This window comes from Trichechus manatus, unplaced genomic scaffold (assembly GCF_000243295.1).
Source record: "Trichechus manatus latirostris isolate Lorelei unplaced genomic scaffold, TriManLat1.0 scaffold00008, whole genome shotgun sequence".
NCBI lineage: Eukaryota > Metazoa > Chordata > Mammalia > Sirenia > Trichechidae > Trichechus > Trichechus manatus.
In genome coordinates this window covers 10316316-10333867 of record NW_004443944.1, presented here as the reverse complement: position 1 = coordinate 10333867, position 17552 = coordinate 10316316, and the positions used below count along the sequence as shown (strand labels likewise).

Sequence of the window (17552 nt, the reverse complement as noted above, 5' to 3'; positions counted from 1 at the left end):
GGAGTTATTTTTCATTAAAATGGTGTTTACATTAATATGGAATGAGCTTATTATTATTTTAAATGAAATCATATACACATTTTTATGTTTTAATTTCTTGTATGGTTTTGTTGTTGTGCTGTCAAGTTGGTTCCTACTCATAGCGACCACATGTACAAAAGAACGAAACACTGTCTGGTCCTGCCCCATCCTCACAATCGTTGCTATGCTTGAGGCCATCATTGCAGCTACTGTGGCAATCCATCTCGTTAAGGGTCTTTCTGTCTTTCACTGACCCTCTGCTTTACCAAGCATGATGTTCTTCTCCAGGGACTGGTCCCTCCTGACAACATGTCCAAAGTACGTAAGACCAAGTGTCGCCATCCTCCCTTCTAAGGAGCATTCAGGTGGTACTTCTTCCAAGACAAATCTGTTCGTTCTTCTGGCAGTCCATGGTATATTCAATATTCTTCGCCAACACCATAATTCAAAGGCACCAGTTCTTCTTATGTCTTCCTTTTTCATTGTTCAGCTGTCGCGTGCATATGAGGCGATTGAAAATACCACCGTTGGGTCAGGCGCACCTTAGTCCTCAAAGTGACATCTCTGCTTTTTAACAGTTTAAAGAGGTCTTGTGTGGCTGAATATTGACAAATATAACCCACATAAACAGAAGCTCTTTGAGGTCCTCAGTGATGTTTACAAGTGTAAAGGAGTGCTGGTGTTAAAAGAGAGAGAGAGAGAATCATGGATCTAGAGGCGCTGAGCCAGCAATTGGCAGAATCAAGCTGTATACAGTAGTTCAATAATATTGTGGAATAGTTTAATTAGTGGAAGTGCTTCCTCCTTCACACCTTCTGAATTAGCAATGCACATAAATATCTCATCCTATCGTCAAGGTCATTCGTTCATGGCTCTTTATGAAAATGCCAGTTTGTTGGATAGATGGAATAGAACTTCCCATTCCACCCCTCCAGGCTCCGCCTGCGGATTCAGTCCCGCCCCCGGATTCGGCCCTTCCCCCGGCCCCGCCCCTCTGCGCTTTTTGCGCTGGGCGCCCCCTACTGCCAGGTGCTGGATTATGTGGCCGCTCGCCGCAACCCCCTGTTTCTGTCGGCCCACAAGGGGTTGCCTGTCCCTTTAATTGGGATGTACCAAGTCTTTTCAGTTTTCATCTTCCTTCCTGAGTCCTAGTCGTTAGGAATCCTTGGGAGAAGGGACTGTGGAGATCGTGTTGTATTTTTCAGGCGATCAGGGCCGACAGGCAGTGAGAGAGGGCACTGGGGAGAATCGCGCCTTTGCGGCCCTCCCCGCCTCGCGCCGTAGTCGAGTCCCAAGATGGCGGCCACCATGAAGAAGGCGGTGAGTGGGGCTCTCGGGGTGCTGGACACTCCGGCAGCGGGCTGCCGCGGGGGCCAGGGCCGCGGGATGCAGGAGATGCGCAGCTCTGAGCCCCGGCGTGGGGCCCAGGTCCGAGGTCTCAGCCCTGAGGATGGCCGGCGGCGAGGCCTGCCCCTGCCCGGCGGCCCTGGGCATTTCATCCGGCCGCCGCCCGACAGAGTCGAGGTGCCGGGGTTGGGACCCTCGGCGGGCTCCGGGCCGCCTCTTGTGGTGCTGAGGACCCTGGGAGGTCTGAGGACCCCGCGGCCCTTGGGGTGTGGGAAGCCGAAGTTCCCTATGACTGCATTTCGCCATCACGCTAAGCGGTTTTAGAGTCCACGGGGTGGGTGCTAGTAGTAGCCTCGCCCACAGGTAAGGAAAATGAGCTTCCGAGAGGTGGAGGAACCTGCCCAAGGTCACACAGCTCGCAAGGGGCAGAGCTGGATTTGCACCTGCCTCCGGATTATCTCGCCCTAAGTCCGTGTGCCCAGCCCTGAGGTACCCACGTCCATACTCCATGCCCCTGAGCCCTCAAGGCTAAAACCGGTTATTTATTGAAGCCAGACGATGTGTCAGGACCCAGCAGTCTTCCGTTGATTATCTCTTATCCTTCCCCCCACCCCTTTATAGACGTTAGTGTCCCCAGAGTGACTCAGCTAATAAGTAGCGTAACTGTTGCCGTCGAGTACATTCGGACTCACAGCGACCCTATAGGACAGAGTAGAGCTGCCCCATAGCGTTTCCAAGGAGCGCCTGGTGGATTCGAACTACTGACTCTTTGGTTAGCAGCCGCAGCACTTAACCACTGCGCCACCAGGGTTCCAACCTAGGATTTATAATCTAGTAAATCTACCCTGATGCTTAAAGATCTCTAGGTAAAAGAAAAATAAAATCGGGGGGCGGGGGTGGGTGAAGCAAGGGCATAATGACAGTTGATAGTTATTGAGGCTTTACTGTGTGCTATGCACAGATTGAAGAGCTTACATTATTTATTTTAATCTTATAGTGTTTTAGGGATGTAGTATTTTTATCCCCATTTCACAGATGAGGAAACTGAAGCACAGAGGCAAAGCCGGGATTTAAACACCGGCATTCCGCGTTCAGAGCCTTGTTTTTAACTGCCATGCCATGAGAATCTCCTGGCTGAAGGCACTTGCTTCCCAGGTTTTGTGTTTGTTCTCACTCCACTTCTAAGACCACATTAGAAGCACTTGCTTCCTTTGCTCGGCTACTTTCCACTAGTTTAAGCCACTTCTGCCTGGTCTCGGTGACCGTCGTGGTTTGCGCAGGGTTGAGGGGTGTCCTGAGACACTTGGCTTTCAGTGCTAAAATCAGTAAAGTCCTGGGGAGAACTGGGATGAGCTGGTTACCCTTTTGGTCTGTCATCCACAAATTCTTATTGAGGACCGGAATGGGGTTCAGGGTTGTGGCGATTCAAACAAGTACAAGACGGTGGGAGATTCACTTCACATTAGTTTGTTGATTTGGTCCGTCTGTTGTTAGGTATGACCTTTAATACCCTGGAAGGTATTAGTTGCGGTTAGCCCCCATTTTACAGATGAGGAAAGTGAAATGTAGAGAAATGAAGTAAATGTTGAGGAAATGGTAGAAAAATTATTTGAACCCTGGACTTTGATTGCAAAATTTTTCCATTGTGTACTCCATTATGGGTTCAGTTAAATCAGTGATTCTTTCTTTTCATTCAACAAAAATTTTTGAGCACGTAATGTGGTACAGTCTCTGTGTTAGATGCTGGACATAACAGTGGTGAGTCGTAATAAAGTCGGTGTCCTCAGAGCATCACAGAACATACGCTCTAGGGGGAGAGGCAGGCTGTTTCTCAAGTTATCAGACTGAAAAATGTAAAATTTCCAACTCCGATAAGACCCCTGAAGAAAAGGCACTTGTGAAACGAGGGCTGAAGTAGTAAGCTTTGGTCCGAGTTCAGGGAAGGCTTTCCGAAAGGTGTCATTTCAGCAGAGATCTGTTAGATTACACAAGGAGAGGAAGGGAAAGTTGCAAGGGAGCGAGGCATTCCAGAAAGGGGATATCTCCTGCAAAGACCCTGAGTGCGTCTGAAAAAGAAAGGCCAGAGTTGCAGAGAATAGAGGGCCGGGGAGAACTGTGATGGGAAAAGAACGTATTCAGTGTTAGGTGGTGGCCACACAGAAAGTTTTCTTCTTTACTTCAGGAGCCATTGAGATGCTTGTGATAGATGAAACATGCTCCTCTCGGTGTTTCCCGTGTTAGGAATAATTGCTGCTAGGTTAGCTACATGGACAAACACTTATTCCCTCTGCCCACTCTAGGTGTAACCCTGTCAGCATGCCAGCGAGTGAGAAACGTCACAACGATCGCCATTGGATTGTGTTAACATTGTTTGCATCTTGTTGTTGTTGTTGTTGTTGTGGGCTGTCGAGTTGATTCTGACTCATAGCGACCCTATAGGACAGAGTAGAAATGCCCCATAGGGTTTCCAGGGAGTGGCTGGTGGATTCGAACTGTCGACCTTTTGGTTAGCAGCCTGGGCTGTTTAACCACGTAAAGTACTTTCGTTTGTAACACTTATGCTTCATGACTGACCTTGACTTTGCTGGTAAGAATCTCTATATGAGAGGATTCAGTCCTCTCATCTCTTAAGTTCTACTTTCTAAGACCTGGCTCTTGGCCATGAGAGATTTACTCTGATTTCTGAGTGTAAATGTCCCCTGAGTACAAATGGCCCCTCCTCAAAGAGGCCATTGCTGGCCTCTCTCTATGAGGAATCCCTCTTCACTCTTCAGCCCCCTAACACTTTCTCCCCCTAACCTGTTTTTCTTTCACCATCACCATGATCTGACATTACCTTGCTCATTTTGTTGTTGCCCACCTTTCCCTGGAACGTAAGCTTACTGTTATACAGTGAGAGTGGGACTGTGGCTCTCTTGATCACAGAGCTTGGCACGGAGTCAACTCTGTATAATTGTGGAATGAATGACTAGATGCATGAAAGATGAATACAAATACAAGCAAAATTTTATATCATATAGAGACTTGGTTGTTGTTAGGTGCCATCGAGTTGGTTCCAACTCATAATGACCGCATGTGACAGAGGAGAACTGCCCCATAGGGTTTTCTAGGCTGTAATCTTTACGGGAGTAGACCACCAGGTGTTTCTCTGGCAGAGCTACTGGGTAGGTTTGAACTACCAACCTTACAGATAGCAGCTGAGTGCTTTAGTGTTGTACCACCAGGCCTACTAGAGACTTGGTAAATACCTTTAAAAAATGAAAATAAAAGCAGACTGACATTGATGCAGGATTTCCTTCTGTAAGCTTTTCGGAACAATGACGGACCTCAGCTGTCATGCACATCTTGTGGGTGATGCTCACAGTCAGCGTGGGGCATAACTGAGTGTGGTTCCATTTCGTCCTGTGATTCCCTAAGGTGCAAACCTGGAGGAAGTGGCACAGTGAGAGCTCAGGGGGTTTTCATATTTCCTGATTGATAGAACTTCCTTCTAGAGCTGGGTCTGGTCTTCGCTTGTAATGACTTTTGGTAAACAGTATTCAGGAAATAAAGCACTTAGCTGTCCTTCATTGAAAGGTGACTCTGTCCCCAGGCCCTGTGCTAGGTGTTCAGATAGTAATTTAAAAAAAAAAAATCCATTGCCATTGAGTCAATTCCGACTCATAGTGACCCTATAGGACAGAGTAGAACTGCCCCATAGGGTTTCCAAGGAGCAGCTGGTGAATTTGAACTGCTGACCTTTTGGTTAGCAGCTGAGCTCTTAACCACTGCGCCACAGGGTTCCAGGCAGGAATTAGCACCCCCATCTTACAGATGACACACTTGAGGTGGCTCCGAAGAGTTGAGTCATTTGCCCAAGGTAATTACTTGGATTTGGATCCATCTTGACTCTTCCCACTCCTCTGTGCGGCCTCAGATACTGCAGAATTACTCCTCTCTCCAAGAGCTTTTACGACCTTGTGAGCAGAGTAACTACCTCTGTCTTCTCTCTGCTTGGAGTTCCTAATCTCGTAGGGTTGCGGGTCCCTTCGAGAATCCGGTAAAAGCTATGAAGACTTTTTGCAGAAGAGTGCACATACTAACACGCCGTTCTGCATATCGTCTCATGGTGCAAATGGGCCTCTTCATGTCCGTGACCCCCGATTAAGAATTATCCCCTCCTGGTCAGAATGCAGCTTCGAGAAACGGAGTATTAAAGCAGCGAGATTAAAACCAAAGCCGCTACAGTTAGTCATGGAAGGTGCTGACTTGGTACTTCTGCTGTCAACAGCTCTCCGCTGCGGGCAGGGGGCATATGGCGGCCACCAAAGCATATATGGCTCACACACTGACTTTAGCCGCTAGCCGGGGGGCAGCCACCACAAAGAATTCAGATATCAGGGCCCAAGTGCCTGCTGGTGGCTGCTCTTGGGTGGGGCTGCAGCAGGAAGCTGCTGCTTTGGAAAGATAGAAAGCAGGTGGCCAAATAAATTCCTCTGTACAACTTTTCAAAAAATAGTGTGTGAGTCTGATTAAGCATGCTTTAGGCTCACATTCAGAAGCCGTGTATTCAGCCTCAGCTGTGTGTCAGGCAGGCTCTGTGCTGGGTGCTTTCACGTGAGCTACCCTGTGAAGTCCTCGTGTTGACAAATACCTCAGTAATTATATTCAGGTTTTCAGGAGCTCAGTATTTCAGCAAAATGGTGTGAATTCTGCAGGCAAGCGGGGACTCTTTAGAGTTCTCTGTTCCCTTTTTGTTTCGGGGTTTGATCGTTCTCATACAGGCGAGATGATTCGAGTGCCCAGGTATCTGAGTTCTTTCCTTTAGTGAAGCTCCCAGCTTTTTTATTCATAAAAATTATGCACAAGATTGAACACTCAATGCTATATGTATACACACCGCTTACTAGCTGTGTAACTTTGGGCAAATTCCTTAACCTGTCTGTTGTCACAGTTTCTCCATCTGTAAAATAGTGGTACTAATGATCCTGCTTATTAAGATCGGTTGGCGGGTTAGCAGAGATGAGAAAGCACTTAGGAGTACTTGGCACATAGTAAGAGCTCACTAAATATTAGCTACTATTGTCATTATTGTATAGATGCTGTATGTTATCCAAACACTTACTTTATTTGCAAGTTTAATCAATTAAATGTTTTTAAATAGACAACTTTTGTCATTTTTTGGAATTACACCTAATTCATAATTAAGACATGTAGACAGGTTCTACATTAAACATAATTTTCCCTCCGTGAGGACTCAGCCACTGACATGCATGGCAACCCTCTCTGGCCAGTGCCTCAGTTGCATTAAAAACTACAGAAGCTTTTGGATGTTTGAGAGCCTTAGTAAACTCATGAAAAATTTTGCCAACTTGAGTCTATTTTTACTAGGACTTTTTCTTAATTGTTGTCTATGGAAATGTTTTGTAGCTTAGGCATTATTCCATGGAAAGGGTTGTGGAGTTATGAGCGAATCTTAAGTTCATGGAACAAAACGTAGGTAAGGCATGTGTTGGTGGTGGTCTGTATCTCTTGTGCTTCTTGACTGTATGAGGGCAAATAGCTTATTGAGTTATTTTAGAGTATGTAAGATGTTAACCTACAACTCTTCATTAAAATTTATTTTACAGAAAGATTAAATTGTTTTTTCAGGCTGCAGAAGATGTCAATGTTACTTTTGAAGACCAACAAAAGATAAACAAGTTTGCACGGAATACGAGTAGAATCACAGAGCTAAAGGAAGAAATAGATGTAAAAAAGGTATTGAAAATATTTATCTTATTTGAGGAAAAAGTTCTTTATATATATATTTTTTAAACTGAGCTCAGTAAATAATAAGCGTTCAGTTACTTAAATGGGTACCTTGTTGAAGATGACACAGCCCACTCTTGTTGAAGAAGAAAAGCATTTTTTTTAAAAGAGAAGTTAGATAGCTGACAGACCTCTGAGAGGTTTGGGTCTAGGCTGAGTTTCCAGGAGCAGGGCCTCAGAGAACTTGGCTGGTGATGGAACTGCTGTGGTCTCCGCTGAGCCCAGAACCAGCCACCACCTCCACATCAGGAAGCTGCCCCTGCAGACCTCGGCACCCTAAGCGTCTCCTGCTGCCGCCTGCCCCAGCAAACCAGGGGCCTTGTGCTCAGCCCCTCTCCTCATGCATCTCTCCTGAATTGAGGTCCAGTCCAAGTGCATTTGATGGGTGGGATCTAAATTATTATTTGCTTACACCCCCTAGTTGCAAGAGAGACTGAGAAATATCTGTTTTCTTGGTTTGGTTTTTGTTTCAATTCTACCTGGGAAGGCGGAGTTCACAAAGTGGGGAACTGTCAGTATAGGAGAAATCTGGGGTGGCCACAGATACTGCTGCCCACCCCCGGGCCCTTAGAGCAAGCTGAAGAGACCTCGTTAGGTCTTAAGTGCTTGCTAATGAAAAGTCTTCTTAAAATGTCAGAAACGAAAGGCTTACTTTAGTGTGATATCACCTTCAGGAAGGAGCCCTGGTGGCACAATGGATAAGCCCTCCACTGTCAACTAAGAGGTTGGAGGTTTGAACCCACCCACCGGCTCAGAGGGAGAAAGACCTGGCGATCTGCTCCCGTAACGATTACAGCCTAGAAAACGCTATGGGGCAGTTCTGCTCTGTCACATGGGGTCACTGTAGCTGGAATTGACTCGATGACCCCCAACAACAACAACACCTTCATGAAAGGGTTTCTCAGGGAGTTGGTGTCCCAGAGTTAAAATTGACTTTTAGCCTCTGTCAGGGAATTTTGAACACATGTTTCATTGCTCTTTACTCTTGGGTCTGTAGAAACAACTCCAGAATTTAGAAGATGCTTGTGATGACATCATGCTGGCAGATGACGACTGCTTAGTGATCCCTTATCAAGTTGGTGATGTTTTCATTAGCCATTCTCAAGAGGAAACACAAGAAATGTTAGAAGAAGCAAAGGTATGTTGAAAGCCTTCCTCTGGGAGAGGAAGCCTCATTTTTAAATGAAGATTTATGTAATTTATAGAAACGATGTAATGGTTGGGAAAATAATGAATGCTAGCTAATAGTTACTGAGTTCTTACCACGTTGTAGGCATGCTCTGAATGCTTTTCATGCATGATTTCATTTAATCCTAACAGCAGCCCTCTGAGGTAGGTACTGTTATTATCCCCATTTAGAGATGAAGAAGAGAGCCTTAGAGAGGCTTTGGGACTTATTCAAAGTGATACTTAGGGAGTGGTCTTCTCACTCCAGAAACTTGTATGCTAAACAAACAGTATTTAGAAAATACAAACTGTTATAAAAAAGAAAAGAAAAATCACCTGTAACCCTGCTACCCAGAGATAATCATCTGTAATTTAGATTTTTCATGTGTTTCTTTTATGTTCTTTCTTTTTCTCTGAATAGTTTTGCCTCACCCTTTGGTCAGTTAACATTCTAGTAGGAGTATTTTCTTATTCCATGTAATGTTCATTCATTCAGGAGCTACTCGTTGGGCTCAAACTCAGCGGCAATTGTGAGGATGGCTCAGGACCGGGCAACATTTTGTTGTCACACATGGGGTCGCTATGAGTTGGAGACAGCGCGACAGCATCCAGCAACAACTAATGGCCATACTTTGTATTTCTGTTTCTGTTTCTTCTATCAATGATTTTCAAACTTTCAGCAAGCATCAGAATCATCCCACCAAACCCAAACCAAACCCATTGCCATCAAATCGATTCCGACTCATGGCGACCGTGTGTATCATCCTCAGGACCACGTATATCATCCTTGGAACTTGTTAAAATTCACTGTTGAGTCCCACCCCCAGAGTTTCTAATTCAGTAGGCCTGGAATGGGCCCAAGAAGTTGTATTTCTACCAGGTTCCCAGGTGATGGTGATGCTGCCGACGCTGGTCCTGGCACTACATTTTGAGAACCGTTGGCCAGATTTCTAAGCCAGTAACGTGGCCAACACTCGGCATTCTTCCTTTTGCCCCTGATATTAATGTGTATGCTATTCCTGTGATTTCATGCTTTCTTTGTCATGTTTAGGAAAAAGCCTTTTTTGATCCTAGCCAGGCAGGAACCTTGACATTTCACGTGGGCAGAGCTGCTTTGTCTTATTAAATGAGGCACTCATTTCCCCTCTCTCCCTGAGTCTAGCTCCAGGGACCTTGTAGCTAATGAAAATTCCTGCCAAATTTTGGCCACAGGTTGTTATTTTTAATTATTAGTGGTATTGTGGGTTCTTACAATTTCCTGTAGTTTCAGTTATTTTTGTGGACAGGTGGGAGAAACTGAGTCAGAAGCCCGACCCATAATAAACGGTTAACCAGACGTCTTATGTATATAGTTCTTTTTTATTTAAAAAAAAAAAAAAAAACTATTGCTGTTGAGTTGTTTCTGACTCAAAGCGACCCTATAAGACAGAGCAGAACTGTCCCATGGGGTTTCCAAGGCTGTAATCTTTACGGGAGCAGACTGCCACATCTTTTTCCCACGGAGTGACTGGTGGGTTCGACCCGCTAATCTTCCTGTCAAAGGATTTCCTTTTTTTATTAGGATAGGATAATTTAGGAATTAGTTTTATTTTAGCTATTAGGTTTTAAAGCAATAAACACTGAAGGGAAAAGCTTGATTGATTCTGTGATAAGCAGATATGGGCCATGAATTAAAATGTCCACATGCAGACTTTTGGTTTAGATCTAATTATCAGTGTCGGTTGCTGCCTGGCCAAGTTTAGAAACTTCTTGACCTAAAATTTCTCCCCCATATTATTTCAGCCACAGATGCTCAGAAATTATCCAGTTGAACAGAATTAATTTAAACTTTTTTTTTTTCCCCCAGAAAAATCTGCAGGAAGAAATTGATGCCTTAGAATCCAGAGTGGAATCAATTCAGCGGGTGTTAGCAGATTTGAAAGTTCAGTTATATGCAAAATTTGGAAGCAACATAAACCTGGAAGCCGATGAAAGTTAAACATTTTATACTTTTTTTTATTTGTTTAATAAACTTGAGTATTGTTTAAATGATAATTTCACTTCTTCAAATGATATGGAAAGCAAAATTTTTTTTTTTAAATTTTCATTTATTTAATGGAAACTTGCCTATTTTCACATGTCTTGCTTATTTATTTTATATTTTTAAAAGAAGACAGTATTCATCTATGTATTTTGCATAATGATTATATCAAGTCTAGGGGCTTTATGTCATGTTATTAAAATCAGTTAAGCAATCTTTTTATGTTTCTATATTATCATTTAAATATTTGTTTGAGTTTTCCTTCACAGGGAGCTCTAACAGTTGTGCCACATTGCTGATGTGTGTCTGGTTTCCAGTTGCTGTTTAATGATGGTGAGAGCTTTACAGAAAGGCCCAGCCCGTCGTGTGTCTGTTATTTCACAACGAAGGTGCTGTCACATATTAAAACATAAACGTGTGTGTTATTTAAGTATATATACAATATGTAAAATATATTTAACATATCTTCTGCATATATTGGAGCCCTGGTGGCACCGTGGTTAAGTAATATGGCTGCTAACCAAAAGGTCAGCAGTTCAAATCCACCAGCCGCTCCGTGGAAGCTGTATGGGGCAGTTCTACTCTGTCCTCTAGGGTCGCTGTGGGTCAGAATCAACAGCAAGGAGTTTGTTTTTTTTTTTATACATATATCAGTAGCATAGATTTTGGTAAAAGAATAATATTCTAACATGTTGAGGTATATTGAGATTCATACAAACAGAGCAAAACACGAATGTTTAGGAACCAAGAAATGTGTTACAGTGAAACCTGTGAGAGCCGGAACTTGATGGGAGGGTGTTGTTTTTCCAGGTCTTACAAGTTTTCCGCCTTTGACAGGGTGCGGTCTTACCACTTTTTTTATTGCTCTCTATTAGTGGAAAATATTTGAACCTTACACAGGTTCCTGCTTTCACAGGTTTTACTGTAATAGACATGTTTTAGTATATTCGTTTAATTATAAGTCTTAGACTTTATTTAAGGCTTTATAATTAATTGAGATCTATATTGATAATAATGTGGAAGTTAAGCAGCTATATTTTGTAAAGTAAGGCTTACTTCATAACTAAAGAGAACATTTACCCCCCACTTTTCCCAAAACAGGAAACCCTTGTGGCACAGTGGTTAGGAGCTCAGCTGCTAACCAAAAGGTCAGCAGTTCGAATCCACCAGGCACTCCTTGGAAACCCTATGAGGCAGTTCTGTTCTACTCTGTCCCATAGGGTCACTATGAGTCGGAATCGACTCGATGGCAATGGGGTTTTGGTTTCCCAAAACACATATTTTTTGGGTTTTGGAAAACCTAATTGTATTAACTTTCCAGCAGGTGGCACTGAAGTGCTGACATGCCACTGGAAGGACTATAATACAAAATGAGAATATTTTCAGGATTAAATACACATAATTTTAGAGGAAATGTCATTTTTTAACCTTTAAGGCTAAACATTGCGTATATATTTTTTTGTTGTTAAATGTTTATAAACATTAGTTCCGGCTTAAAGATGGATGAATACATAATTTCTAAAAGCCTTAACATACAGGCAAATGTTTTAAATTGCTGCAAAATCTTCCCAAATTCTAGAAAACGACTCTCACAGGATATGTTTTCCTGCATGTGACTGGTTAGAGGAGTGAGGATGGGGAAGTGTGTCAGAGCCCCTGCAGGAAATGGACAACACACCCAAGTGAGAATCATTTGAGCAGCCTTTAGCCAAGACGGCAAAGGTGGAGATAGGCACTAGGGATCTTTTGTACTTTCAGGGGCCGGGGGAGTGAACAACCGCCCCCTTCGCTCTGGAATCCAGGGAAGGGCTGCCTTCAGGTGCCAAGACCTTCCGAGGAGGGACACAGCCAACCTGCAGCATCTCTGCAGGGACAGAGCCAGGGGGCTAACCCTGACCTTGGTCTCTCACCCAAATCCAGCTGGTTCCACCGTTGGCCAAACCCAACCAGAATCCAGAGGTGCTCCATGAAAGTCAGTCTCAGGGGGCCAAGGCAGGTAGAGAATGGGTGAGCCTAGAGTGGCCAGTGGAAGACACCCAGCACAGGAGGGTGATTAAAGCTTAACTGTGGAGACATTTGGACAATGAACACTCATCTGACTTCTGTGCAGGGACACTGAATTATATGTAACTGTCTGGGACTGAAAATTTTGCCCAGCACATTAGCAAGTAAGCCTAATACAAGAAAACAAACATCTGACGCCAGTGAGGGAGGGAACGCGCTTTCTATGTTGTTTCTTTTCATTCACTAGTATTTGATATTAGTGTCCTTGGCCCTCATCTTTGTCAGGAGTGCATTCACTGGGCGTGGTGAAAAACTGTGTGTGCTCTACCTGAAGGCGCGATTCGTAGCTCCAGCCGGTAGTGGCCACGTAGACATTTTTGGTCTGGGTTTGTCAGTGCTTTTAATTTTGTTTTAAATGAGAATCTTGATTTTTTACACGCAGTCACTACTTTTCAACACTGCAACTTTTTTTTTTTTTTTTTTTTTTAAGGTATACAGACCAAAGATGTCTGCAGCACAGATCTGACCCTCAGACTGCCGGTTTGCAAACTCAGGTGCACAATACGATGTGTCTCCTCAGGCTTTTGATAGGAAGTGGAAAGGAAATAATGATCCGATACGCTCTGTACTGAGGGTCTTGTGAGATGCTATCTTGTGCTGCTGTCTGTAATCTTACAGTACCTCTCACATCTGACCAAATCTTTCCATCTCCCCAGCCACCACCCCCCTCTCTGCCCAAGCCTGAAGCTCCAGTCAGAAGCACGGCTTACTGAGAGAAGGAGGGGAAAGGGAATGTTGTATGAGCTGGACTGGGTTTTGACAGCTGGGGACAGGGTGTCTCCAAAGGGTTTGAACAGGAAGGTGATACGCATGATTGGAGCAGTGTTTTAAAGAAGATAATTTGGCGGTTGAGAGGTCGATCTTACCACAAAGAGATGGAGGTAGGGGCACCAGATGTTACTGCTCTTTCCCTGGTGCTTCAAGGAGTCAGTTGGCAGGAAAAGGAAGGCTGGGACTTAGGAAGAGGTGAGATGTATAGGTCTTGACAGTAACTTGGGAGGGGAAGGTGAAGGCAGGGTGGAGAAAGCCAACTGTACCTTGGTTCTGAGCACAAGCCAAACAACAGACCAAGTACAGCCAGCAGACAGGGTTTCTCTGGCTCTCAGAGTTTAAAGAAATTTTGAATTTGTTACCACAATAAAATCGTGAGAGCTCATGTAAAAATTCAGCAAGTTTGACAACATCAGTACCATATTTCCAAAGGCAGTCTTTAGCTGCTGACCCATTAGACAAAGCAGGCCCTCACCAGCTTAACCTAGTCCCCACCAAGCCCGCCTCTGGCATTGTGACCCCTGGAAGCCTGCCAGTAGTGTTAACAAAGGTAGGAAAGTAAGGAAGGTCTGGTTCGCAGTTGGGGAAGGGGAGGTTGAGAGAAGAGTATGAGTTTAGGTTTGGACACTTGGAGTTGCCAGTTGGAGGTGGGTTGAAACTTGAAACTTGGGGTATACAGGACTGGGGGAGGTATGTTTGAGAACCATCCTCACCCTCCAGTAGCGCTTCTCAAACTTTAAGATGCACACAAATCACCTGGGATTTCATTAAAATGCAGATTTGGGATCAGTGTCACCTGGGAACTTGTTAGAAATGCAAAGTTTTTCACAGGACTAAAACCTGAAAAAAAAATTCCTCCATTGGGCAATGACTGTGTGATATAATGGACTTTGCCTTCCACAACAGCTTCATAGAAACTTGGGTGTCTTAACAAGCTCTCTGGGTGATTCGGTTTAGCCAAAGTGGAAGAACTGGCCTGACTTCAATAACCCAGTCTGTCAGGGTGAGGACCAGCACACCACAGAGAATCCTAAAACGTTGCAGAATTGTAGTGATGGAGAGAATAACAAGATATGAGAGCACTGAAGATCGACCGATCCAGTTTAGAGGGGGACGAGAGTGGGAGATGTCCTGGTTGCTGGTGGAAAAGAGATGATAAAAGATGAAGCAGTGGTGATGTGAGATATGAAGGCAGCAAGCGAAAAATACTTTCGCAAGAAAGTTGATAGTGGAAGGAAGGAGATGGACTGGTATTTAGGGCAGTCCAGTGCAGCTGGGAAGGGAATACCTGAGTACAGGTATGAGTAGGTGGGGAGCATCCAGGAGAGAAGGTGAGGGAAAGGCAAGGGACAGAGCGGGTGGCTGGAGCACAGGACGGAAGAGGATTCTTGTGAAGGACGAGCATGCGTAGTGCCAATACAAACAGCCTACAGGGTACTCAGCGAAACAGAATTAGATGTGTATTTTATGACACCTCTTCCTGGAGGAATAAATGATAGAAAAAAGATTGGGGACAGAAAATATGATTGAGGTAGCAAATACAGGAGGGCTTCAATAATCTTTATGTTGTACTTATTGAGCTGGATGGTGGGTACGTAGCTATTTATATTCTATATGTTTATTACGGATTCTTTCATGCACAAGAAATCATTCACAATAACAAGTTTTGATAAAGTTATGTTAGTTACAACACAAATATAAACTGGGGAAAAAGTACATATTGTGAGGTTGTTATTGACATTTAACTGCATTGCTTTCTACTTTTTTTTTTTTTTCCAGTTTGTTTTTGTCATTTGACAAAAACAGAGCATTGTGATTCTCCATTTTGGTGACAAGCAGCAACGACCAAGAATAATATTCTTTATTAGAGGTTATATAATATATATGTAAAAGTTGGCTTAAAGATTTGATACTAAAAATAGTTTGGACAACAGTAATTAGGACGTTTTTGTGTGTAGGTATTTTGGGGTAACTAGTTCCCTGACTGAGCCTCCATGACTAAGAATCCATTGGTTAAAAATAATTTTAATGACTGCGACACCAACAACTAGCGTTTGTTGGGTATTTGTTACGCGTTAGCACTGTTCTGAGTGTTTTTACGTATTCATTCTTTCCTCACAATAATTCTTTAAAGTAGATTCTGTTCTTATCCCTCATTGTACAGATATAGAGAGAGGTTTAAAACCAAAAAACCAAACCCATTGCCCTCAACTCAATTCCAACTCATAATGACCCTATAGGATAGAGTAGAACTGCCCCATAATGTTTCCAAGGAATGGCTGGTGGATTTCAACTGCCAACCTTTTGGTTAGCAGCCAAGCTCTTAACACACTGCACCACCGGGGCTCTGAGAGCAGTTTAGACAGGCTAAACAACTTGCCCCAAGTCTCACAGCTGGTGAGAGTCCAGGCAGAGCTGATACTGAGTAAATGAGTGGTTAAGGAATGCGTAAATTATACTTTTGAAATTTATTTTGTTGGGTGACTGTGTCCCTCTACTTACCCCAAAGAATTTCATATAGCTTCTCAAATATATATATAAATGCATACATTTATACATGTAAGAATTAGATATAACATTAATAGACTAGGAAAAAAAAAACAGGACAGAAATGATATGAGAAAAAAGGGGGAAAGTAGATAAATTGGTCACAAGAATCCACACATTAGATTAATATCCTTTGAGTAGCTAAGGCAAAGAAAGAAAAAAGATGAGCAATATACCACATTAGAAAGAGTAATATACACCAGTATCTCAGGAGAAAGAATCATTTTTTCAGAGGACCAAACCTTGAAAAAAAAAAAAACAACTCCCCATTGGACATTGACTTTGAGCAAAGTGATTGACATGAGCATCAACAACAGCTTCAGAACAAATGCAAGAGCAGACTTCACTTGGCCAATTCTAGTCACAATTTAACTTCCATCACAGCTAACCCCCAATCTAGTGGAAGAAATCAGAGAAGGGCTGATAATAAACCCCCATCATCCATATAGCACTTATCCTGGGCCAGACACTGTGAGCACTTTCTGTACTTAGTCCTCACAACCCTACCAGATACATACTGTTATTAGCATTATTTTACAGACGAGGAAATGGAGGCCCAGAGAAATTCAGTAACCCGCCTACCTTAGTCATCTAGTGCTGCTATAGCAGAAATGCCACAAGTGGATGGCTTTAACAAAGAGAAGTTTATTCTCTCACAGTCCAGTAGGCTACAGTCCAAATTCAGGGCATCAGCTCCAGGGGAACGCTTTCTCTGTCGGCTCTGGAGGGAGGAAGGTCTGTGTCATCTATCTTCCCTTGGTCTGGGAGCTTCTCTGCACAGGAACCTCAGGTCCAAAGGATGCACTCTGCTCCCAGCACTGCTTTCTTGGTGGTATGAGGTTCCCATGTGTCTCTGCTCGCTTCACTCTTTTATATCTCAAAAGAGATTGGCTTAAGACACTATCTAATCATGTAGACCTCATCAATATAACTGCCGCTAATCCATCTTATTACATCATAGTGACAGAGTTTACAACACATAAGGAAATCACATCAGATGACAAAATGGTAGACAATCATATAATGCTGAGAATCATGACCCAGCCAAGTTGACAGATATTTTTGGGGGACACAGTTCAATCCATGACACTGCCCAAGATTTAACAGGCCTTAAATAGAAGTGTTGGGATTCAAACTAAAACAGTGGAGCTCCAGATCTCTGCTGTCAACCACTCCATTGCAATACTTATTTGCAAATGCAGAATCTTTCAACAATGCACCTGGATAGTTTCTGTTCGGAAGGGACAGTGAATGCTACAGTCAAAATTTTTTATTTGTTTTGTAATAAAAAACCCAAAAATTCTTATTGCTGTTGAGTCGATTCCGACTCATAGCGACCCTATAGGACAGAGTAGAACTTCCCCATACGGTTTCCAAGGTTGTAAATCTTTATAGAAGCAGACTGCCACATCTTTCTCCCACAGAGAGGCTGGTGGGTTCGAACCACCTACCTTTTCGGTTAGCAGCCAAGTGCTTCAGCCACTGCGCCACCAGGGCCCCTCTGTTTTGTAAAAACATCTCTGATATTCGCAATTACACTGCAATTTGGAGTAACTCTGGGGTTATTGATAGAGTTCATCTGATAGAATTCAATAAAACCTGTGATAGCACAGATATAGATGAGCAAAAGTACCAGGAAATTGAATTAAAGCCTGATTAGAACGTGGTCCTGATGGAAAATAATTGGCCTAACGAGGACTTTGATTTAATTATTAATCAGTTAATCATTGTTTAAATCATTCAGCACAAATTTATCATAAAATCCAAATTACAGTAGCTGGCAGTGGTAAAAAAAACTGTTAAACTAGGTCCCACCCCCACCCCC

At 43.4% G+C, this 17552-nt stretch overlaps 1 protein-coding gene across 1 annotated transcript; it reads left to right on the top strand.

Annotated features, from left to right (window-relative positions):
- The first annotated feature begins 1209 nt into the window (after positions 1-1209).
- Positions 1210-10348, top strand: PFDN4 (prefoldin subunit 4). Its single transcript, XM_004370224.2, has 4 exons — positions 1210-1341; positions 7000-7107; positions 8156-8296; positions 10172-10348. Exons 1-4 carry the CDS (start codon positions 1318-1320, stop codon positions 10301-10303), a joined length of 405 nt encoding a protein of 134 aa, XP_004370281.1. The 5' UTR covers positions 1210-1317; the 3' UTR covers positions 10304-10348.
- The last annotated feature ends 7204 nt before the right edge of the window (positions 10349-17552 follow it).